Source organism: Musa acuminata, chromosome BXJ2-8, assembly GCF_036884655.1.
Source record: "Musa acuminata AAA Group cultivar baxijiao chromosome BXJ2-8, Cavendish_Baxijiao_AAA, whole genome shotgun sequence".
Classification (NCBI taxonomy): domain Eukaryota; kingdom Viridiplantae; phylum Streptophyta; class Magnoliopsida; order Zingiberales; family Musaceae; genus Musa; species Musa acuminata.
In genome coordinates this window covers 2,802,048-2,824,884 of record NC_088345.1, presented here as the reverse complement: position 1 = coordinate 2,824,884, position 22,837 = coordinate 2,802,048, and the positions used below count along the sequence as shown (strand labels likewise).

The 22,837-nt window shown below is 44.6% G+C and overlaps 5 protein-coding genes and 3 long non-coding RNA genes across 10 annotated transcripts; 4 read left to right on the top strand and 4 right to left on the bottom strand.

Moving 5' to 3' along the window:
• Window positions 1-907: 907 nt before the first annotated feature.
• On the top strand, window positions 908-2,189 carry LOC135618662 (uncharacterized). Of its 2 annotated transcripts, XR_010489093.1 has the most exons (3): window positions 908-1,032; window positions 1,132-1,454; window positions 1,746-2,189. It is a non-coding gene; the product is annotated as an uncharacterized LOC135618662 (long non-coding RNA). The 2 variants fall into 2 exon arrangements; XR_010489092.1 differs by lacking the exon at window positions 908-1,032 and having other exon boundaries at window positions 1,044-1,454.
• On the bottom strand, window positions 1,835-3,107 carry LOC135618659 (oxygen-evolving enhancer protein 1, chloroplastic-like). Its single transcript, XM_065119734.1, has 2 exons — window positions 2,790-3,107; window positions 1,835-2,710 (listed from the first exon to the last, which is right to left on the bottom strand). Exons 1-2 carry the CDS (start codon window positions 3,033-3,035, stop codon window positions 1,952-1,954), a joined length of 1,005 nt encoding a protein of 334 aa, XP_064975806.1. The 5' UTR covers window positions 3,036-3,107; the 3' UTR covers window positions 1,835-1,951.
• Window positions 3,108-3,652: 545 nt separating this feature from the next.
• LOC103993908 (beta-1,2-xylosyltransferase XYXT1) lies at window positions 3,653-6,711 on the bottom strand. 2 transcript variants are annotated; one of them, XM_009414146.3, is made up of 6 exons: window positions 6,228-6,711; window positions 6,060-6,137; window positions 5,291-5,356; window positions 5,142-5,225; window positions 5,005-5,076; window positions 3,653-4,936 (listed from the first exon to the last, which is right to left on the bottom strand). In XM_009414146.3, the coding sequence occupies exons 1-6, from the start codon at window positions 6,709-6,711 to the stop codon at window positions 3,780-3,782; spliced, it is 1,941 nt and encodes a 646-aa protein (XP_009412421.2). In that variant the 3' UTR covers window positions 3,653-3,779. The 2 variants fall into 2 exon arrangements, with proteins under 2 accessions (XP_009412421.2, XP_009412422.2); XM_009414147.3 differs by having other exon boundaries at window positions 3,653-4,933.
• LOC135618660 (uncharacterized) lies at window positions 5,369-11,355 on the top strand. Its single transcript, XR_010489091.1, has 5 exons — window positions 5,369-5,380; window positions 5,596-7,086; window positions 7,791-8,162; window positions 10,301-10,320; window positions 11,080-11,355. It is a non-coding gene; the product is annotated as an uncharacterized LOC135618660 (long non-coding RNA).
• A 733-nt stretch (window positions 11,356-12,088) lies between these two features.
• LOC135618658 (uncharacterized) lies at window positions 12,089-14,688 on the bottom strand. Its single transcript, XM_065119733.1, has 3 exons — window positions 14,347-14,688; window positions 14,168-14,210; window positions 12,089-12,387 (listed from the first exon to the last, which is right to left on the bottom strand). Exons 1-3 carry the CDS (start codon window positions 14,611-14,613, stop codon window positions 12,260-12,262), a joined length of 438 nt encoding a protein of 145 aa, XP_064975805.1. The 5' UTR covers window positions 14,614-14,688; the 3' UTR covers window positions 12,089-12,259.
• Window positions 14,689-15,109: 421 nt separating this feature from the next.
• Window positions 15,110-17,110, top strand: LOC135619425 (piriformospora indica-insensitive protein 2-like). Its single transcript, XM_065121426.1, has 2 exons — window positions 15,110-15,799; window positions 15,910-17,110. The coding sequence occupies exons 1-2, from the start codon at window positions 15,593-15,595 to the stop codon at window positions 16,948-16,950; spliced, it is 1,248 nt and encodes a 415-aa protein (XP_064977498.1). The 5' UTR covers window positions 15,110-15,592; the 3' UTR covers window positions 16,951-17,110.
• Window positions 17,111-17,462: 352 nt separating this feature from the next.
• On the bottom strand, window positions 17,463-19,034 carry LOC135619426 (protein MIZU-KUSSEI 1-like). The gene has a single exon (XM_065121427.1). The coding sequence runs from the start codon at window positions 18,405-18,407 to the stop codon at window positions 17,625-17,627; it is 783 nt and encodes a 260-aa protein (XP_064977499.1). The 5' UTR covers window positions 18,408-19,034; the 3' UTR covers window positions 17,463-17,624.
• Window positions 19,035-20,403: 1,369 nt separating this feature from the next.
• LOC135618149 (uncharacterized) lies at window positions 20,404-20,886 on the top strand. Its single transcript, XR_010488933.1, has 2 exons — window positions 20,404-20,628; window positions 20,689-20,886. It is a non-coding gene; the product is annotated as an uncharacterized LOC135618149 (long non-coding RNA).
• Window positions 20,887-22,837: the final 1,951 nt, after the last annotated feature.

Sequence of the window (22,837 nt, the reverse complement as noted above, 5' to 3'; positions counted from 1 at the left end):
TGTTGAAGTTGAGTGCTATACCACAGGAGAAGAGGACGAGGAGGATGTTGAAAGTATCTGATTTATAGGAGACTTCCGCACCAGATTTATATTGTGTTCTACAAGTTTAAATTCCCAATAGCGAGAAAATTAAATTTGATGGCTTGAAATTATCGAGACTGTTTCTTAGAACTAGTGCTTGTTGTGATAGGTCGTACACCCCTCACTGCAAATCAATTGATCAGACAGTACCATAAATTCTATTTTTGAAGCTTTTGGAAGAAAGTGAGGCATTGGCAGACCAAAACCAAGAAGCTGCATTTTATTTTATGAATCGATTTGCAGATGAACTTTGAGGTAAAAATTTTGTTGTTTACTATAATTTCAACTTTCAATAGAATTTTGAATTCTCAGTGGCAATTAAATGAAGTTTGTTTGCACAAAATTATCTACTATTTCCTACAACTAGAGCTGTTTGTTGTGAAGGCTTATATGGCCCTCACTGATAGAGGCAGCATCTTGAATAATGTTTCTGATGCTTTTGCAAGAAAGTAGAGCCTGCACTGATTAAAACTAAAAGCTGCAATATTTTGTGAATGTGTCTACATTTGAACTTGGTGGAAAAACTTTTGTTGTTTACTGTATTTTTGGGTCACATGTTCTTGTATGAGCAAGTGTTTTGCAATATATTACTTGTTCCAGCAACACGGTTCAGATTGGTCATTTATGGACCTATGTGTCGTTTCCTTCATCACATTGTCACACTTTGACGTATACATTAAACAAGATCCAAAGCCGGTGGTCAAGTATTATTCATTCCGAGTTGATTTCGTAATGGGTTGAGTTGAGTTGCTGCAGGTAGGATTGGAAATTGAAGAGTAATTTTGAGAATTCAGAATCCCAATTGAATAAAGGATTACTTTTAACAATTTGCTGCAGTCTTAATCTATTTTATTTCCTTTTTTGTGTTTTACAGATCTCTTTTGCTTGCTTTATCCTGGACTGTGTAATTTTCAATTTGCTGCTCATCATCATGGTCATTGGGAATTACCGGTGTGTTTTCCAGGCTATTTTAGAGAAATCTGTGCTGTGATATAAAAATGGTTTGTTCACATGATTTCAAGAAGTGATATATTCTTGTTTTACTTTCAGGCAGATCCACCGGATCGAACAAAGATTCACTAAGAAGACACCATAGGCATCACGGTGGTACCCTGGACTTGCTTTTATCTGGGGCAGGAGTTCATCAGAGTTGGGTACTATGTGAACAATGACTACGATGATGAGCAGCTCGGAGAAGAACCACCTCCAAGGGTTTTGATCGACACAGTTCAGCGGCATGTCTTGGCTGACAAGCCTCGCGTGACAATATTAGCGAAAATGGTGGGCAGCAACAGCAGCCACCTAACTCACCTTCACCTCAAAATCATGCCGATGATGATCCTCCATCCATCCGACACTCCAAGCAGTGAATGGTGCGTGTGCTTTTTATAGCTTCGTCATCTGTAGATCGTTTGCTGATTCAAGGAGTAATCATCTGGCTAGCATATAATTGACTCTTTGATTCAATAGTGGTTCTCTAGGTTGGTTATGAGTTTGGGAGCCGATAGAACTTGGGCCAAGTTTGGCTCTTAGGTTGTGTTCTACAGTAATTTCTACAGGTGATGGTGTAGGAATGTGCTCACATCATTGTTCCTTCATGTTTCTACAGCACTGACAGTGTTTACTCCTGATTCTCCTCCATTTTTGTTTGTTTCGCCATTTAGTTTTCAGCAGCATGATCACTTCCTGGAGCATTGCAAGAATGAAGGCACTTTTGAGCACAAAAGCCATTGCCATTGGAGAGCCAATTAAGTGTTGCAATGCCATATGCATGTCCGCTCGGTTGTTCGGGAATGATACAGAGGCGAAAAAGCCAAGAAGAAGATGAAGACGAAGGGACAACGCCTTGGGGGGGAACGTACGATGACGACTACTGTTCCAGTTGAGCATACCAGATGCCTTGGATCTTCACATCCTTGGGAGTCTTGGCGCCCAGGTCGGTGTCCGATGGCTGCAGGCTCTCGAACACGCCGATCACCTCTCCGGTCTCGGGCTTGCTCTTGGTCACGCTCAGCGTGATAGACCCGGTGGACGACGAGGTGTTCTTGATGTTCTCCTTGCTCAGCTCCTCCTCGTCTCCCCTGCCTCCGGCCGGCAGAGCCACGGCGTTGTCGTAGCCGGTGGAGCCTCCCCGGCCCTTGGGGTCCAGGAAGGAGGAGCCGCGGTAGCTGGGCACCAGGAACTTGCCGCTGAAGCTCTCGGGCTTGCCCGAGGCCACCAGCTGCTTGATGGTGAAGAGGAAGGGCACGCGCTCCCCCCCGGGGAGCTGGACGGTGACCGCGGCGTAGTCGATGCCGTCCTTCTCCTCGAACTTGATGGCGCCGTCGGGGGAGACCTCGAAGGGGCCCTCGATCTCGTCGAGGGTGTAGGTGAGGCGGGTCATCAGCTTCGTCCTCTGGAACTCGGCCGGGGCGTTCTTGCTCACCCCCTCGGCTTTGACGGTGAAGGAGGTGGGCTCCAGGCAGAACTTCTTGGCGTTGTACTTTCCGGGCTTGAAGGCGAAGGAGTCGACGCCGCCGTCGATGGTTGGGCACTGGTTGGCCGTGCCCGTGCCCTTCACCTCCATGTACGTCTTGCTCTGGATCTCGTCGTACGTCAGCCTCTTGGGCACGCCCTCTGCGCTCGCTCCCTTTCAAGAAGAACAAAAGGTCGGACAAGGAAGAGAAAAAGGAAGCAGAAGGACAAGAAGAAGAAGAAGAAGCTTTTACCGCAACGACGAGGGCGGAGGTGGCCAACGCGAAACCGGCGAGCTTGGCAGCATCGGAGCACTTGTGGGCAAAATCACGGAGGTCCGACTGGAGAGAGCAGGTGAGCCTAGCGGTGGTCGGCTCGAACCCGAACGCCCTGGAGAGGTGAGAACCGGACCTCAACTGCTGCCCTCCGATGCTTCGGCTGGCGACGCCAACCTTGGATGGCTGCATGAGAGTGGCGGCCGCTTGAAGAGATGCTGCCATTCTTCTCTGCGTCCCTGCACTTGCCCTGTTCCGCTGCTACTTCTTCTGGTTGGTGGCTTAGCGTCCTCCTCCTTGGAAGGGAGGGGTGAAGGTATAACGAGTGTGGGCGGATAAGATGATCGGATAAGAAGCCGTCTCTGATTGGTCGCTTGATGCTCTGTGCTCGGTTTCCACATTCATACGTGGCAATGTGGCCTGCCACGGCTTTGATACCGCTCGCGTTCTGTGGTGCTGATTTGGTCGCAGTAACGGATGGGCCCTCCTTTAAGATTGTGTTTTTATTCCCTGATGATTGATATTTTCCTTTCTTTTGAACTCCTTGTTTTCTGATACCAGATTACTGATGACCAGACAAGAGATCAGAGGGTTGGAGCACACGGTACCGAAATTATCCTATTACGAAAGAGGTAATTATCATCTTATGCTTTTTGTCTTAAATGAATTAATATGTTAAATGAATTAGATGTCTGTACTTCATATTTGAGATTAAAATATATTTTGGGAGAAATATAAATGGTAAAGAGTATATCGTCCATGTGTTCATCACGTGGTATTCTCTCAAAATAAATTGTATTCGGCACGTGATCGATCAAAATATGTTTTGGGAGAAATATAAATGATAAAAGAGTATGTCGTACTTCGTATTCACCGCTTGTAGCATAATATTCCTGAAAGTAATTGTTGGTACAGTTTGTCTACGCATCACCACACCCCAACGAATCACGAATCGAAGCCAATCTTCTTCTAACGCGGGAGGGACCGAATCGTTTCCTGCAGTACGCCCCTAAACCTTCTTACGTCCAGCTTTATGCTCTGCCTGTCGAGGAAGACGGACCACAGAGCGTTCCAACCTTGCCTGTGTATCGACTGAGGGTCCGTGAACACCGGATGGTCTCTCGGATACTGCTTCACCAGCGAGCTCTCTTCCTGCCTCACCTCGTACTCCGAGTACCTGATGCCCATGGCCGCGGTGGGATCCCCGTAGTCATGGTTGCAGGCGTACCTCAGCCCGCCCCATGGGATTATCTGGATCAGCGTCGCGTTTGCCGGCAGGAAGATCATGTTGGTCAGCCCCGCCCCGTGAACCCCCACCATCACGTCGCAGGAGTTGACGACCGCCGCGAACCGCGACAAGTTCTTCGTCTGCTCCGGCCCGGCGACCACGACTCTGTAACCCGACCTTCGAGCCACCGACACGACCTCCCTTTTGTTGGTCAACGACCGCGACCCCTTGCGAAGCATGAGCAGAAGCCTCGGCTTGCTGCTGCCGCCCACCCTCACCGACTTCCTCCTCAAAGAGAAGCAGGACCTCAGGAGCTCTCTGAAGTCGGCCATGGAGTAGTTGTTTGGGGCTTTGGCAGGGTCGATGACGAGCTCGCTGTGACTCATCAGCCCAACGTGAGCGTTCCGAAAGCAACGCACCCGGTCGTCTCGGTCCATATCGACGACCTCGTAGTTCGACAGCCGCTTCAGTATGGCCTCGTACCGGTTGATCCAACGAGGATTGAAGTTGGTCACCAGGAACTGGACCTCGCCGTGGTATCGGCGAGACGTGATGAAGAGAGGGATGAGGACGTCGCTGAAGTCGTGGAAGAAGTTCTTCCCCGAGAACCCACCTGTGGAGAAGACGACGGCAGGGACGGCGTGACGAGCGGTGCAGTTCGGGGTCTCCGAGGCTTCCGAAGCAACCCTGATGGGCAGCTCCCTGATGAGTTCCATGACGGGCGTTTCCCACTTCCGGGCGTATGGCTTGATCCGCCATGTCGTCTCCTCCGACGAGGCATCGGCGGACGTCTTCACCAAGAGAACGGAGGAGCCGAGCACCCTCACGTCACCATGCAGGGTGCAGGTGTCCGATCGGCGCTGAGAGAAGTCGCACCAAATCTTGCTGCTGGGAACTGCTGCGCTTCAGGGAAGAAGAAGAAGTCAGAATCTCGAGCACAGTGTGCAAGTGGGATTACGGACTTACCTGCTGCAGAGTAACGTGTGGCTTCTTCCTCAACTTTGGTGGCATTTGGTATTCGTATCACTGCAGCACTCTCTGCAGCAATCGAAAACAATGATTTCTCGGAAATTGCTCTGTAGATTGACCAAGAAATCAATTACCTATTTCTGTCTCATTGTGATTTTGCTGAAGGGGCGGCGGAGGAGGAGGAGGAGGAGGAAGAGGTTGCACCATTTCTGCTGCGTCTGCGTGCGATTGGAGGTAAGACATCAAAATTGAAGGCCGAAGAAAAGAGAAAGAAAGGACTGACATGATACTGATTTCTTCTCTTCCGGTTGTGATTCTAAAGCATTTGGCATGTCCATCATTTTATCATCTGCAAGTAAGACAGAGAGAACAAGTAATTGCAGCGATTTAGTGTGCTATGAAGAGTATAAGATAAGATGTTGATTGCTACTCACACATAGCTCTCTTCTCTTCCTCACTACACAATATATTTCTTATTGAAATATTGATTTGATTGATCATTATTTCTGAAACGGAAATCAAAATCTCTTATGAACAGATTTAAAAATATATTAATTTTTATTTTTTTGATAAATTACTATTTTATAGGTAATTTGACTCCATACGCAGTAATTACGACTGCTGCTCTGCCGTCGTAATCTCCTCCCATTGCTCGAGCATCTTACTCAGCTGTTCATGAGTTGACCCTATCAGTAATGTGTCCTCTTCATTTTGGTTGAACCGAAGCTTCAATAAGAAGATAAACCGATGAATGGATTGGGATGCAGTCACATTCCAGCAGAGGCCGAAATGGTCACGCCACCAGTGGGGCATTCATATGCAACTCTCTCTCTCTCTTCGGAGGTGCAGCCAAAAGAAGGGTTGGCATATTACAACTAGTTTACTGTGATCGTATTTGTTTGGTTTCTACGTCTACCTCTGATTTCTAATCTCATGTCTCAGCTCCATTATACTGTGCCACAGTTTGCTAAGGGCGAAAGAAAGAAGGATTTCTTGTTGCACTCGAGATTAACAAGAACCCTAAAATACTACAGCATAAACAGCTCGCTTACCATGTTCATCTGAACTGCTTGTCTTCTCTTCGACCACTTCGATTCGTATACTCGATCTCACGGAGACCTGCAAACTCACTACAAGCAGAGAGACGAGATGGCCGGCGGCCGTGAGAACTTCGATTCAGGCCGGCTGAAGAGGAGCGTATGTGCGTGCAGGAGACTTACGGAGGGAGGAAGGATCCAACCGCGGCTTCAGCACGACCAGAAACAAGAAGGGAAGCAGCAGGAACCCCAGCAGCGAAAGTTGCACAAGCTTCCGAGGTCGATGAACCAAGCAAGCCATGGTCTTCTTATCTTCTCCTCCGCCACCAGTACCTCTCCGAGGGCGATGGCGATATGGTGGAGAGGGAGGATGGTATAGCATTCGGCATGCGTATGTGTGGGTGGCGAACAAGAATATGTCTTCTTGGTCTTTCCATTCCATCCATGCCACCAAAGGGGATGTTGACGTTCCAATTGCCACCTCATTTGTCCCCCCACTGATGTAGAAGACGCTGCTTGTGTTGGTGGTCTGTCTCTGTAAACCTCTTCTTCCTTTTTTAGCTTTGCTTTCCTTCTCCTTCGATGCCTCTCTTCGGCGACGCATAAATAATGGAGGAAAGTAGGAACAGTCCAGAAAGAAACCAACGTCAACCGAGTCGAATTCCATTGCTACTTTCTTGTATCGTCAGGCTTTGATCCCAAAGGGCAAGTGTTGGATAGTGGGTGACCAGTTAACAGCAAGACGAAGATGAAATCACTGCATATCCTTATCCGGTTGTCTTTGTTGGGTCACCTGAGAAGACGAATCATACAAGGAAGAGCGTTCCCCATAATTTCCTGGGACGGACGGACGGACGACCTCCAATTACTTCTGCACCGGTGGTTCTGTGGCTGGTGAAAGAAGTTGGGTGATGTCCTCCTGCTTTGTGAGAGCTACCGAATGCATACGGATCGAGAGGACGACAATAAATGATTAGGTCAGGGAAGCACAACAGGCAACCTGTAATGGCATCGGATGATGGTCACATTAGACCTGTCTCAGGTAATTCTCTGTCTTGAACAGACAGTATTCTCATGATAGTATGTCAACAGTAAATGATCCATAATCTCATTCTCATAATATAATAATACTTATGATACAGTTGAGGGCGAAGAAGAAGCTGATCTTTCTTCAAGTAAATGATGATTCTCAAACTCATGGACTGATAATTCATGGATTGTGTCTTCGCTAGCAGCTCAAAATGCACTTGATAGAATTGGCTTTACTGTTCTAACGGCAATAGAGACAGAAAGAACAAAAATGGTTTCAATACTGTTCAGAATCCCCACTCACCAACTCAAAGCTAACTCTCATTGCTATTTAACATATCCATAGGAAATAATGCAACTCTAATACCCCTACAAGGCATCGTCATGGTCATCTATCTAAAGGTAATGGATGAATGAAAGCCGAAGTTAAGACTATCATGAATTCTATTGATAGTAGTATATTCATCGAACCCAATCTCAATCTTGTCAACTTTCAATGTGAAATTAGTTAGGGGCATAACTAATAACTTCATTTGATTCAAATAACCGATCAAAATAGTTAAGCTGAAATTAATATTATTATCCGTAGTCTCGTATCTATATTCATTTTTTTCACGATTAGTAGTTCAATATCTTTGTATTCTCCGAGTATCTCCCTTTGATCGATAGAAGGATAGAAGACATGTGCTTAATCTTTACCTAATCGGTGTCTCACAGCACAGAGCCCGCCCGCATTTGTTGCTACAACGACCGTGAGTTCACTCGTATACACCGTTAGATCTTGATCGAACGCATGGAGGCGAACGATGTCGTGGAGGATGGAAAGGGTGATTTAGTCGATTCGGACTTGTTTGGGCTTAACGATGGAAAGTCTCTCTCTCCTTTCCTCGCCACTACCAAACCCTAGTTTTTGTGGGATGTTTTTGGTGTTGATCTACTGTTGATAGTAATAGGAATAGGTGAAGGTGAATAGAGGAGCGGCAATGGCGGGAGAAGGAGATCGGGGAGCTTCGGGGGATGCGGAGGAGATCGGGGAGCTTCGATTCTTGGAACAGGATTTTTCTTGATGGGATTTTTGGTGGCCTCATGGTATGCTTCTATAAAATGTCATTAGTCTTAGTGTTTCCTTCTTTTATAATTTCTTGCTCTTAATAGCTATTAGAATATGTAAACCGTTTGTTGCCCCAAGCTAGGTATATTGTTTCATTGTGAGTTTTAAAATTACATCCAAGTTTGAGTGAGTCTGACATCTTAATGGTAGACATGTCTTTTGCTCCAAAAGATCATCTATTGGGCCTCATGACATGAATGTGGATCAGTTAGCAATATCTGAAGTGCCATAGAGGTCAACAAGGTATATGGTGGCTTTTACTCTTGACTCAATATGTTAGTGGTGCCAATTCCATGTTACCTTTGAGTTTGGAAAATTAGGGACTTCAAGCTTTACAAATTAATGCCCATGTAAGAACTTAACTCCTGTTTGGCTGTGAATCTGTTTCTGGACCGTGATGTACTAAAACAGCTCTTCTAAATTTATGAGAAAAAGGTCCTTAATACAATTTACCGTGATGTACTTTTGTTGTTAACAAAAAAAATCATTAACCACATATGTTTGCTCCACCAAGATTTATAATATATTGTGGTACACGCTACACATTACCAGGTCATGAGATGCCTGCTACAAGCTTTGTTTCGCTCAGTGTGTTTTTGAATTCATGTCATGGAAGGCGAAACTCTTTTCCCTTGTAAAATTTGTTTTCTGATGTTTGTACGATAAGAAAACCAACAACTCCGAAAAATGGTTTTCCAGAATTTCAGCAAAAAGCTAGTGGTTACTTACTTCATTGTATGAAACGGCAGAAAGCAATAGATAAGCAAAAGAGTGCAAAATTAGACATTAAAATGAAAGCTGAATATAAATTCTTAAAATTTGCTTGCAACATCGCATAATCATAGGATAACAATAAGCCTGTTACTACAAAGTCTTAGTCATCCATCGTATATGATGACTTCGCTAGAGGTGTCCTACCTGCCTTCGCTAGAGGTTTCAACCAAGGGCCTACTATGCAAGTTGGAAAGCAATTATATTTTTAATATGACTGATGTTGGTTGTAAATAAGCATTGATGTCTGGACTTGGTAAGGCGGTAATGCCCTACCATGAGCATAGCAAGCAAAGGCATCTTTCTTCCACCGGTGGGCACGGGATGAAGGGCAAGGGTGGGAGAGTTGAATACTAACTCTAGGTTACCAGCATAGTGGAAGGATGGTGTCCATCGAAAAAGGGAATGGTAAAGAGTTGAAGTAGCAAGGAAGTGATGTCCCCCCCGATGCTTGTCATAATTGACAGGACAGGAAAAATAGAAATATACCAAGTCCATCTCTTGACATGTTACAAGTCTAAATCTCAAACATATGGCACCTATTTAGTTAGTCATGGTCGTCTTTCTTTTTCTTTGTCCTCCCAGCCTGACATAGGATAGAGAAGACAGCTGACTCAAGAGTCAGTGACATCATCTGTAAATAAGCCTCAACTGTCATGACCTGGCCAGGCTAGCCCAAGTTGATGAGATTGCTCCACCTGGTCGATAGTATAGACTAACTCTCAGTCTAACCTACGTTGATGAGATTGCTTGCCTGGTCAAGAGTTTATACCAAGTCTCAGGCTAGCCTAAGTTGTTGAGATTGCTCACCTGGTCGATAGTATAGACTAACTCTCAGTCTAACCTACGTTGATGAGATTGCTTGCCTGGTCAAGAGTTTAGACCAAGTCTCAGGCTAGCCCAAGTTGATGAGATTGCTCACCTGGTCGATAGTATTAGACTAACTCTCAGTCTAACCTACGTTGATGAGATTGCTTGCCTGGTCGAGAGTTTAGACCAAGTCTCAGGCTAGCCTAAGTTGTTGAGATTGCTTGCCTAGCCGAAGTTTAGACTAAATTTCAGACTGGCCTAAGTTGATACTAGTAGCGTAGTTGAAAGTTTAGACTAAAGTCTCAGATTGCTGTTTTTCGATTTTGTTTAGCATGCAACCTTTTGTTGTCTAGGTAATGATGGTTCTGGTATTAGATTCTAAGAGTTTTCATGCTTCTAAATTGTTATTTACACATGCTTTATTTTTCTCCCAATTTCAATTTGCTTGCCATGTCTTAATATCTGTTCTTTTTGCATTCTCCCTCTTCAGTATTGTGGTGTTTTACTAACATATATGTTCTAAATGTATTTGCAGTCTTTCCTGCTGTTCTGGACGTATCCTCTGGTCCGTAAAAAGTTTGTAGTAAACTGTTTCTAGTGCATTTAAAAATTGGCAATCTTTTCTGAAAATTTGGTGCCTGCTATCGCATATCTTACTGTCATTTATCTTTTTATTCCGGACATCATTTATGTGAAAAAACAATAAACATGCGTGCGTGCCTCAGTTTTACGCCATATTTCCTTTTGTCATGTAACTCCATCTCTCTCTAGCATGCCACTGATGCACAAGACCACCTCGCTCGTTTGATGATAAATCGATTATTCATGGGCACTTAGCATCATCACTTCTATTGATCTGGTGTCAACCGGCCTTGAAAATTCAAGATGTAAACTAATCAAAGGATAATATTTGAGTTTGAAGGGGAACAACATGTAGGTAATTGCACAAGCTTAACCTTCCAGAGTAAATACTTACTGCAGCTTTTTGGGTTTGCCATCATATATGGAGATGCAAATGAATCTCTTAGCCAAATCATGTATGTTGTGATTCTGAATTAGACAAACGTTTTGACGTTTGCTTTTTCAACCATGTGATAATATTTCATTAGTCCAACCTGAAGTTTGCTTCCACCCTGTAATTTGTTTACGGAAACTTTTTGGCTCTTATCAAAAAATTATTTACCTGGACTACACATAACATTTTATCTTGTGTTTCTTGTTCTGCTACCCAAATTGCAAGCTTACTTGGAGATACCGACATATCATGTGCACTGCTGTCCTCGACTTTGTGAAGTTCAACCTTGACACATCCAGATTTGCTTTTGACGTCGTTCATATTTTTTGAAGAAGATGACATGCTGGTGACAACAAGACGGTGGTGCTTTGGAGCATTCAAGGATGTGCCAAAGGCCAATTACTTGAAAGCTAGCTTCACCATTCTCAGCTTCTTGTGAGGTGCAAACATTTGTATTATTTGGTATTTGATACATATTTGGTTTTTTGGGTTACCTAATGCTCAATTTACGGACGACCAAAATCCTTGTTGCTCTGTATTTGGTGAATCAAATCATTGATTCTGCTGCCTGCCTGCCTGCCTGTTTAATTTAATGGACTTGGTTTTTGATTCTGCCTCGTGCCATCTCTAAAGCACAGCCTTTAATTTTATTTTTATATCGTGATTACTCCTGGAATAATACTGTTTAAATTCTTTTTGATACGCATGACAGTTTCGTCTGTTTTTGGTTTGGTGGATGCATATAATACAAGGCTCATGGAACCACAGCATGCCAAAAAACCCTAACCAACATCTTGACAATGATGTGATTGGTGAAGACGATGATGGTGGTGGTGGACAACTCCTGTAGTGGACGACTCAGCGGCGGAGGTGCAGGCAGTGTGTTGTTCGGTTTAGAGTAGTATCCGTCTTAGGGAGTCCCCAGGCAGTGTGTTGTTCGGTTTAGAGTAGTATCCGTCTTGGGGAGTCCCTGGTGGGTGGAGGGTAATAACCTCACGTAGGCTGCTCCGAGGGAGGCCGGCGAGGGTAAGGTAGTTCACAACCGACATGGGTGATCGAAGGGCACACTCCGACGGAGAATGATAGAAGAAGCTTAACCCAAGACGGCACGAGAACAGCACCAACAAGAGAAGGCTAGAGATGATGTAGGAACGCATCGCGTCGAACATAGAAGAAAGGTCTGCATCCACCTACTCGGGAAACATACCTCCCTTCAAATATGCACTCGTAAGTTTGTGCAGGAAAGACAACAGAGTACAAGAAGAAAGCGCGGTCATGCCTCGACACACATCACAGAGAGAACAGAAGGAAGCAAAAATGTTCATGTCTGTGCAACCACACAAACTTCTTCTGTTCTTAGGTAACAACCAGCACGGAAAGATGATCAGGAATTCGTAACATGGAGAGGAGACAAATGGTGGGTGGATCACAAAAACAACATATCGGGGAACACCCATTCTGCACTAAGATGACCTCACATCAAGCGGAAATTTGATCCTCGATCTTGGGGGTGCTTTTTTCCATTTTCTTTTTGGATTCCAGGATATATTTCCAACCGCGCTTATTAACCCCACTTAACTTCACAGGAGCATCAGCAGCCGGTAAGCCTGCAAATTTTGCTAATTGATGAAAACAGGTACATTCAAAGGATCAAGGATGCACATCATCTTAACTTCAAAATTCAAATGAGCACCAGACTAGATCATGGTGATGTGCCAATACCATTAAATAGTGCCTCTGTGAAACCACAGAAGGTATGCGACAGAATCGCACGCCGTATTAACCACCAAAAGAGAAAAGGCTCAGTGAAATATACCATTTTGCAGAAAAAATATAGCAAACAAAGCTTCATCCCTACCTTCGGATATCTTAGAAGACGAAGTACCAAGTAAGTTTACGACTTTTAAGTTCTCACTTAAAGATAGAGATGCTATTACTATGAGTTTGCCTTCTTGCAATTATAAAGATTTTACTTGGGATGAAGGTAGAACTTCAGAAATAATTAAAACCAGAATTAGAATCACGTTAAAAACCCTGCCTCTTTAGGCGGCTCAAATATTATGTTCTTCGTGAAATTCAACAAAAGAAACCTCACTCATTGGATTCGGAAAACTTTTTGAAAAAAAAAAAAAGAATAACAAGGCGAACTTTTATGCATTATAGTATGCAACTAATGACAGTGGTTATGAGTTATTAACTTTATGAAAGCATAAGCGAACAATGAAATGTGAAGCAATTAAAATTAGAAACCTTAGTGAAAACAATTCTAACACCTGTCCTACGGGATGCCAGACATCGACAGGAATCGTCCAATGGCTACGTCAACATCAAATGTAACTTGATGAACCCAAATGCATTTTCTGTCTTAACTCATTTTTTTTTAAAACAAATACATATAAGTTAAAATCTTTGAGTTTGGGCTTTAACTATGGAAACTACAATTTTAGGAAGATTTTGGTGTAAGCGACGATGAGATTACAATAAAGCCAAAAATGGTCAAATCCGCTATCATATGTGATTCAATTAGTTCCTGCACGTAATCCGGTATGGCCTAACTAACAATACCTCGCGGTTTGAGGAAGACGAATATACGTTTCAAATCCAAACAAGATAGACTTCATAAGCTACTTAAATTTCTCACAGAAGCATCTTCGAATTAATCTAAGCAAAAAAAAGCAAGAGATTTTAGTCCAAAAATACAGATATTCTTTATGGCTTTCAGATGTAAGCCGTCTTGAAATGATAACTTTTAGAATCACTTACTGCCTGGGATGTCACTCCGAACTTATATCACAAAATAGGTACAATTTCATTTTTGTCCAAGAACAAATGAAAGAATTATGCCCAAGCGCTTCATCGATCTTCTTTAACATTTCCCAAAATCTTAATCTTACATAGAACATGCAATGAGGGGGAAAATTGCTAAATCCTACATTTCTAATTCTTCCTAAACCATTCAACCCTAAATTCTAAACTAGCCTACAGACCTCCTTAGTATCCAATGTCTTTGTACGTTTAAATCCTTAAGAACAACTATGATCATGGACCAAAAAATTACCAGTCACAAAGAAACAAAAGGTCCATAAATAGGTATGCTGTGGTGCTTGATGAACAAAGCAGGCTTTTTTCCTTATGTTCCTATTGTTATCTGCTGTTTTTGTATAGCTTGCTTTCCAGGACTGAAATCACAGGACGAGGTCAGTTGACGATTCTTCGCTCCCTACTCGGATGACAGATATAAAAATGGCATTTTTCGAGCGAAAATTGTAACAAGAACTTTTCACCGGAGGAAGAAGCACAATGATTCTCCAAGAATGTATGGAGAAAGACAACATGGAATTAGAAGACGATGAAACAATTCGAGCAGCAAGAATAATACGAACTCACCGGCCTTGTACCTGATTCCCCACGCTTTGCCATGCCGCCCATCCTGTCAAGAATCAATCAAGAGAGAAGCAAAGGAACAAATAAGAAAACAACGATAACAACAACGAATGCAAGAGGAAAAGGGAAACGACAAAGGGGAGGAAGAGGGCGTCGAGTGGGGAAGACAGGAAGGAGACCACCTTGTATAAGTTGATTTTAGTGATCTCGTAGCAGACGTCCCTCCAGTGGGTCTTGGCCATCTTGTATCCGATTCCCCAGTCAGGCAGGAACTGCGCTACCTCGAAGAGGTTCTTCTTCTTCTTCCGCTTCGGCCGCTTCTCGGCCTCCTCCGCGCCCGACGGGGGCAAAGAAGCTGCGCCGAGCGATCTTATGGCATCAAACGATCGGAGGAGGAATCCAACACCTCGGCTCACCGGTGCTCTGTGCTTCAACAGCGCCGCCGCCATTGGATCGACCGCCGCCGCCGCCGCCGCCTCTCTTCTTCCGCTCCACTCGCAAGGCGCAGAGCGATCGAGATAGGTAAGGCGAAGGAGGGAAGGATTTGGGTCACGATAGATGACCGGACTTGGCCCGATCCGGTCCGGTCCGGTCCGGTCCGGATGGCCCAATTAATAGACGAATCGGTCTGGTTCGACTTGCTAAAGCTACCATTTGGGGCGGTCTGCTCTAAGTCGAGCCTTTTGCATGTATCGGTCCAAAGCCTAACCACATATAGCCTGCACACAATAAATGCCAACAAAAGCAGAAAGGGAAGGATGGGTAGGTGAGACCACGAGCCAGTGCTACGGTCATATGGGTCGGTGATAGCGAGAGGACTCCATGGCGGAGCCCGTTCTTGCTTTTGGGTTCAAGTTCCAATGGATCCAATCTCACAGCCATGGTTGGGGATGGTCCACCGTCTACCTCTTTCCTGTGCCCGCGTTGACGCTCTGTTCCGGTGAGGCATGCGCAGTGGCGTCCACCTATTTGTCCTCTCCTATTTGTATGCTTTAATGTTGCCCATGAATCCCTTCTACAGCTCCATCAATCTCACACACTCCTTTAGAGTCGCTGCCCATCACAGGATTGAGCGGGCAATCTCATGCCTATATATACTGCAAATGCACTGTCAATCCAGTAACCAGTTCTTGGACGAGTGGCAGTGTTGTCTGCTACCCTTCTTCTTGGGTGTTTTCTAGATCAGTGGCATGAAAGTTGTGGTGCAGGAGAACTGCATTTGTTCTTCGGGTCTTAAAACCAATACTATTCGCTTTTTCTGCATCCAAACACTGATTCAAACCAAAAGATGTCATGAAGGAGTCCCATCCTTCTATCGAAACTGTCATCTTTGTGGAGCACCAGCAAGAAGAGATGATCTGATATTGTCTATGCTCATAATCTTCTGTTGTTCATTTTGTTCTTGCAGTTTCTCCCATCTGAATCGTAATGAGGAAACCTGTTGCGAACACAGCTGTTTCGGTGCTCGTGTTCTTCTTGATTAGCTTGCTCGTCACATCTGAGGTAGATGCTGTCTCAGCTCCGATGGAGGAAACGGAACGAGAAGCTCTGTATTTGGCCATTCAAGGATTCGTCGGGAGGCATTGGGATGGGCGGAATCTGTATCCTGATCCTTGCGGATGGACTCCGATACAGGTTATTAATGGATTATTCTCTATTTGATCTCCAGTTTTTTGGATCATTTTCCTGCGTATAGATTTCAAGCTCGCGTTTGACTTCGTTCTCGCCTGAATTCTCGAACGCAGGGGGTGTCATGCGACGTTTTCGAAGGCTTGTGGTACGTCACCGTCGTCAACATCGGACCGGTTCTTGACAACTCTCTCGAATGCTCTCAGGAAGCAGCGTTCAGTCCCCAACTCTTTGAGCTGAAACGTTTGAGAAGCCTCTCCTTCTTCAGATGCTTCACTTCTCTTAGCCAAACCACCACCCTGTCTCAGGATTGGCGAAAGCTATCTGGAAGCTTGGAGACACTGGAGTTCAGATCAAACGATGGTCTCACAGGAGCAATTCCCGTCGATCTTGCTCTGCTCTCGAATCTCCAATCTCTTGTACTGGTAGAGAATTCATTGACGGGCGAGCTGCCTCTAGAGATGGGGAACTTGGTCCGCCTGAAGAGAATGTCGCTCGCGGGGAATCGGCTCTCTGGCCAACTCCCGGCTTCCTTGGGCAACAACTTGTCTGAGCTTTTGATCCTGGACTTGAGCGGCAACTCCCTGAGTGGATCTCTTCCGTGTTCAATCGGTGGCATGAGTTCACTCCTAAAGCTTGACTTGAGCAACAATCACCTGAACGGAGAGCTCCCATCGGAGCTCGGGAAGCTGAAGAATCTCACACTTCTGGACCTGAGAAACAACAGTCTTTCTGGGACGACACGGTCCCTCGGAGGCATGGTGTCGCTCCGGTACATGCTTCTCTCCGACAATCCATTGGGTGGGAACCTAAAGCAACTCGGGTTGCGGAATCTGAGGAGTTTGACCACCTTGGACCTTTCTAACACTGGCTTCATCGGTGGAATTCCAGAATACATTACGGACTTGAGAAGGTTGAGATTTATCGCCTTGGATAACAATAATCTCACGGGCAGCGTCTCCAAAAAGTTCCAAGAACTATCTGGTCGTGCTGCTCTTTACCTGAACGACAACAACCTGACAGGAGAGCTCGAGTTCTCGGACGAGTTCTACAGGAGGATGGGAAGCAGGTTTGCTGCTTGGAACAATCCAAACCTTTGCTGCAGATTTCAGGACAGCGGGCAGGTCCTTCGGGGGGTTCAGCGATGCAAGAACTAGGCAATCCCAAGTTTCCACTTGGTGTGTAAGGCGATCTTTGCTTAACTGTGTTGTTCTGTTCAACACTTCTGAAGGTCCTAAATCATAGAGTTCTTAGCAGAAAAATCCTCTGTTCTTGTAACAGAGGATCAGAGCAAATGCACCAAAGTCTTTTCCTGGACTTGCTTGGGCAGTGGTGGAGCTATCATGAACACTGTGCACGCATCACTTCCAAGTTCCATCCATGCATCATCCACTTTGACCAACGATGCTCTCGCCTCCCACTCATGTATGTGAGCCTTGACCACGACAAAGGACAATTCACGGTGTCTAGCAATACTGCAAGAGACAGATAATAGCAAAGAAGTAGGAACTGTGTTAATGCTGAGTGTAACACATTCGTTTAGGAATGTCGGTAATCGATCCACATCGCCAAACGTTGTTAGATTCTGCCACTCTGCAACATATCGACGTTACTTTGTGTAGTCGTGAAGGATATACGGAGGAGAAAAGATCACGACGACGAAGAAGAAGAAGAAGAAGCATGAGACCAGGTTCTATAGTTAGTCTGCTAAAACCACCCCTCCACAGGGCAGAAGAGGAAGGTGACACGGGTGATAGAGGAGGAGAACAGGGACAGGAATCGCCAAACGACCACCGGATCGACCAGCTTTCTCGGCCGCCTCTCACAAATGTCAGACTCTAAGCAGGTAGATGCTGAGCTCAGGGCCGCCTTGGTTATCAGGATTCATCATGTAGAAGGCCTCCGAGTCGCTGGATCCCACCACCCGCTCGAAGCTCGCCCTCATGTACATCACGTCCCCGCAGGCGACGCCGTCGCCGCCCGGGAGCACACCGGCGCCAGTCGACACAGGCTCCACCGCCTGTAAAACTCTCCAATCGGCCGGCACGCACTCGCGGCGCACCGCGTGGCCGCACTTCTTTCCGTTGCAGTACGCACGCCACAGCGGCTCCTCCAGCAGCTTCTTTCCGCCGCCCGCACGTCGCTCGCACTCGAGCGCGATCCTCACCAGCCCCGACGCCATCTCCCTCACCAACGTGTCCGTGGGCGTCGCCAGCTCGATTAGCACCGCCGGGCAGGCCCGCGGGTCGACTTGGAACGCGAAGTGGACGTGGCCGCGGCGATGGCCGAACAGCGTGCCCGTCACACGGGGCCCCAAGCCCACGGGTCGATGCCTGCCCACAAATGCCGCAGTCAGCACCGCCCGGAACCTCGAAACTGCCACCGCCACCGCCGCCGCCGCCGAGGAGGTCGAGCCCTTCTTCCTTGCTAGTGGCGCGTCACCATCACAAGAGAACGGTGATGATGAGGTGGCAATGGAGACCTCAAGCGTCTCCCCTTCCGCCCTCCCTCCTCGCTTCTTTTCGTCACCTCCTTTTCCACCTCGCCACTGGAAGTGTCTCTTGGAGGAGGAGAAGGAGGGCTCGTGGGGGCTGCTTGCCATGATGGTCCTCATCGGTGGGAGAGACAAAGCGACAACGAGAGAGGGCGACAAGGTAAAGACAGCACGGCAACCAGTGGCGACGATCGAAGAGCAAAGACAAGGAGGAGAGAATGCAGATTCCCTGCCTGTGTCCGTCTGCTTTCGGACAAAGGGCTCATTTATTCCATGCTTCTAGTCCTTCTCGTCAGCCACTTCTTCAGCCCTTCAATACCATGGGGTGACTGGAGAACACTGACAACAGCCGCAGGCGACGAAGCCAGAGAAACCTGCATGGCAGACAACGGAGAGAGAAAAGAACGGTGACCGAAGGAGAGATGACGAGGGGACGGTCCGTGACCAACCTTGGGGCAGGTGCACGGAGAAGAGTCCGGTCCAGGTGCAGTCGATGACCCAACATTGTTGACCAGGCCATCACGAACGAGCATCGACCGACCTCTGTTTTCCTTCTTCCTCTGTTTTCTGATATGACAGGGGTGGGACGACGTTCCTCAGGGAGAGCAACCAAATGTCCAAAACGATCACATAATCCATGGATGTTCTGCGTGGCTTCATACGTAGAACCCTGTGTCGCTTGTGATTCCAGAATGTCTCGATTCGAGGAACGACCAACGCCATTGCAACTCTGCTACAGACTTGTCTTCAACCTTGAGATCTCAATAAACACATTTTTTAGGGGAGAGGGGAAAGGACGAGATGTCAAAAGATTGATTGGAACACTAGAAAACGATTCGATTGTACGTGGAAGCGGAGATTTATAGAACAGGCTTAGCATTTGAATTAAAGTAGCTGATAATTAGCATGGCTGAGACCCTTTTACTACGATCAAAGTGTGGCGCAGCACTGTGTCTGCTTCAGGAAGCAGCTCACTGTTCGCTGTTGACTGCAGCGGGGTCAGTATTGCCGCCGAACGTGGTCGGAAACAGTGACGTAAGCATGACGTGAAATAAAAGTAAAAAAAATCAAATATCGGAAAAAGATAAATTGGTATATGATAGGATCGATTTTGGTTTATCGATTATACGTGATAAATTAATCCGACTTTACTGATTTTATTAGTATCATTACATCCGAAAATAAAAAGTAAAAAGCTCAATTTCTCATAAACAAATCTATGCATTATAGTTCATTATGAAAATAAAATATTTGGACCATTTAACCTAATGTTACTGGGTTTACTAACCGAAACATAAAAATTAATTGATAAAAGTAATTTTAACATTTTAGTTGGTGATGATCGTGGATGATATCGGTGATAGCAAATAATAATACCATCGGGGGTCGTGGATAACTAATATGGATAAACTGCATTTGTATCGATGCTGGTAGTTGTTAAGCAACTCTTTCGTCGCTCTACGTCGATACCAATGTAATTATTAAACAATATCACTTTACATTTTTGTTAGTGTCCAGTAGTTCTTTCACCGCTCAATAACTGTGTTGACGTCGACAAATGACCTTTACCCTTCATCGTTACTTTTCTCATCCACAACAGTCATTCAGACTTCCAACGATATCATCGTTCACTATCATCAATGAAAATGATTGAAATTATCTTTTTTATTTTTATATTTTCATTGATAAAATTAACGATGTTAAAATAAATAAATTTAGATAATTTATTTTTATAATTATATAAAATTTAATATAAATTTCTTAGATATAAAAACTGTGATACTAAAAGTATATAACTAAAAGAATAATATGTTTCCAAGAATCATTACTACTACGTTTCGAATCATTTACTGTGCTTGAGACACTTTCGATGCGTTCTCGTTTGATTTGCGATGTGAATGGCATCATAAGCCCGCACACATCCTATGCGATGCCTGCATGACAACGTGGGCTTGCATCCGATTCCGTCTAGAAGCTCGCAGTTGTTCCTTGTCCAACATGCTACGATTGTTCAACCCAGCGTTGCTCTTTGCTCTCGAATCTGATTCCCTCTCCCCCGCCACTGCGGTCACAATCCCACGCTATAAATGCCGCATCCGAGGCAGCGAAGAAAGTCGAGCCAAACCTCTTGCTGTCGAGTGGAGAGAGACTCGAAGAGTAAGAGGAAGGAAGAAGAAGAAGAAGAAGAAGAATGGCGTCGGCGAAGGCGGCGAAACCTGTAGGGATCATGGAAAAGAGCAAGGAAGCTGCGGCCATGGCCGGCGAGGGCGCGCCGAGGGCGCCGGCCTCGAAGAAGGCCCCGAAGAGAGCTGGGCAAAAGCCTCGGGAGCCCAAGAGGAAGGTACCTCCGTAGAACTCGTCCTCGATACGGGTATCATTATCTAAGCCGTGTTTTTGGCAGGCGAAGGGTGGGAAACCGGCAGCGGCGAAGAGTTCGAAGCAGCAATGAGCGGAGGTGGGATTCGGGGCTCGTGGCATCTGCTCACGCTATCTATGGTTGTCCTCTTGCTTCGTCTTAGGCTCCCTTGTGATAATAACATGATGCCTCGTCCTGAAATCTAAAGGTTGGGTACTGTTTGCTCGGTGTTCTCCGGTTTTACCCCCTCCCCTCGTCCTGAAATCTCAGACTGGTGTTTTGTGAAAGCTGAGACTTTGTGTTTGAGATGATGCAGACCGGTGCATGAACGAGTCAAAGCGTACGTCGTGCGTGCATAGGCTCATATAAGTAGAAACCAAACGCTCCAACGATTCAACACATAATACAGATCAAACGAATCAATGATCGAAGGTTTGATGGGATACCCAAGTGGCTGATCTATATATTCTATGAATTCTTTTAGTGTTCCATGACATCTCATATAAGTATTCTTCACCATAGATTTATGGGATAATTGACTTATTAACTTTACGATTCGATGGGACGAATAATATATTAACTTGTTGAGTAATTAATTCATTTATTCTTTTGTTTTGATAGATTAATCATTTACTCAAAATATATATATATATATATATATATATTATTTCTACGGTTAATAATAATATATTGGTAATTGAGAGGATAAGAATAATAAAAAAATTAAGATATCCATCCACACATGTGGGGGAGAATCAGTGTGTTTGTATACTAAAATAACCTATGAATGGATTAAGTGGATACTTATAGGAATCCTATTTGCAAAGGGGAGAAAGGAATATTTTTTGAAATAAAAAAAATATTTTGTAGAATATTCTCCTCCTTTATTCGTGTTGAGTTTTGGTTGGTTGATCCAAAGCATCGATTACATCGCTAATAAAGATAATTATCTCGAGTGATGTTTATCTTATATTTAATTTGATCATTGATAATATTTAATTTATGCTTATGAATTAAATTTGGTCTTCGCTTGTGTTTTGTCTTGTATTTACATTATATTTTTCGATCATTTTATTTGATGTTTCACTCTAATCATTAAAGTGTATAAATATATGTTTTGGATTCAAAAGGGGTTAATGAATCATGGAAAAAGAACTGTGACTAGAGTTCTTCGATTGTGCCATGATATATTAGTTTCCTCGAAATAATATTGCTATCTTTGACAGCATAATTCCTCCTAATGATACCTTAACAAAATCACATCGATCTAACCTTCTGTGTCCTAACAATGCATGAATTATCATGGAGCGCTTTTATAATCACTCGACATGACTCTCGCTTGCATCATCTCCATATAAATGATTTATTTTTATTTTCATTTTGATCGAAGAGAGAAGAGAGGGAAGATAAATTCCTCTCGTTTAGATATAGGAAAAGAGGGATGTTAAGATAAAACACATACAACTCTGATGACTTTCACTCCTAGTAAAATAAAATTTCTTAAGATGAAGCTTTAACGAAAATAAGTTTAACATTAAATGTCAGTGAAAATAATAGGCAAATAAATCGATAAGCAATGATAACAAGGAGTATAATAGAAATGTAAACTGATTTTATAATGATTCGATCGTTTCGACCTACGTCCACTATCGATTCCTCTTCCATCGAGGCCATCGGTATTTACTAATAATCTTCTTTCGATGAGCGAAGATCAACTATCATTCTTATAATTATTTCTCCTTTTCATAGGCTTAAAGAGAAAATATTTACACCCCTCTTTTGCAAGATAACCCTCACACACCTTCGTTAGAACAACCTTTAAGCTCAATAAAGGAGGGAACTCAACTTTTTAATAAAGTTTACACACTTTTATCTCAAGTATTCTTTCCCCTTTCTACTTTAATTTATACTTACCCAAACAGGAATTGGCGGGGTATTTATGGACTCTAAATAACTTCAAAAATTAGAACCAAAATTTAAATCATCGAGTTTTTAGGGTACTGGCGATATCAACGCTAGCAACACTAACATTAAACGATATCACCACCTGACACTAGCGGTACCACTGCCGAGTCTTTTGGAAGAAGTATATTTCATACTTTTTGCAGCTCACGTGGTTTCACCGCGTGGTACCACAGCTTGACCCAACTTTGGGTCACCGAATGAGCCTTCCAATGAGCCCAAGTCAGTGCCA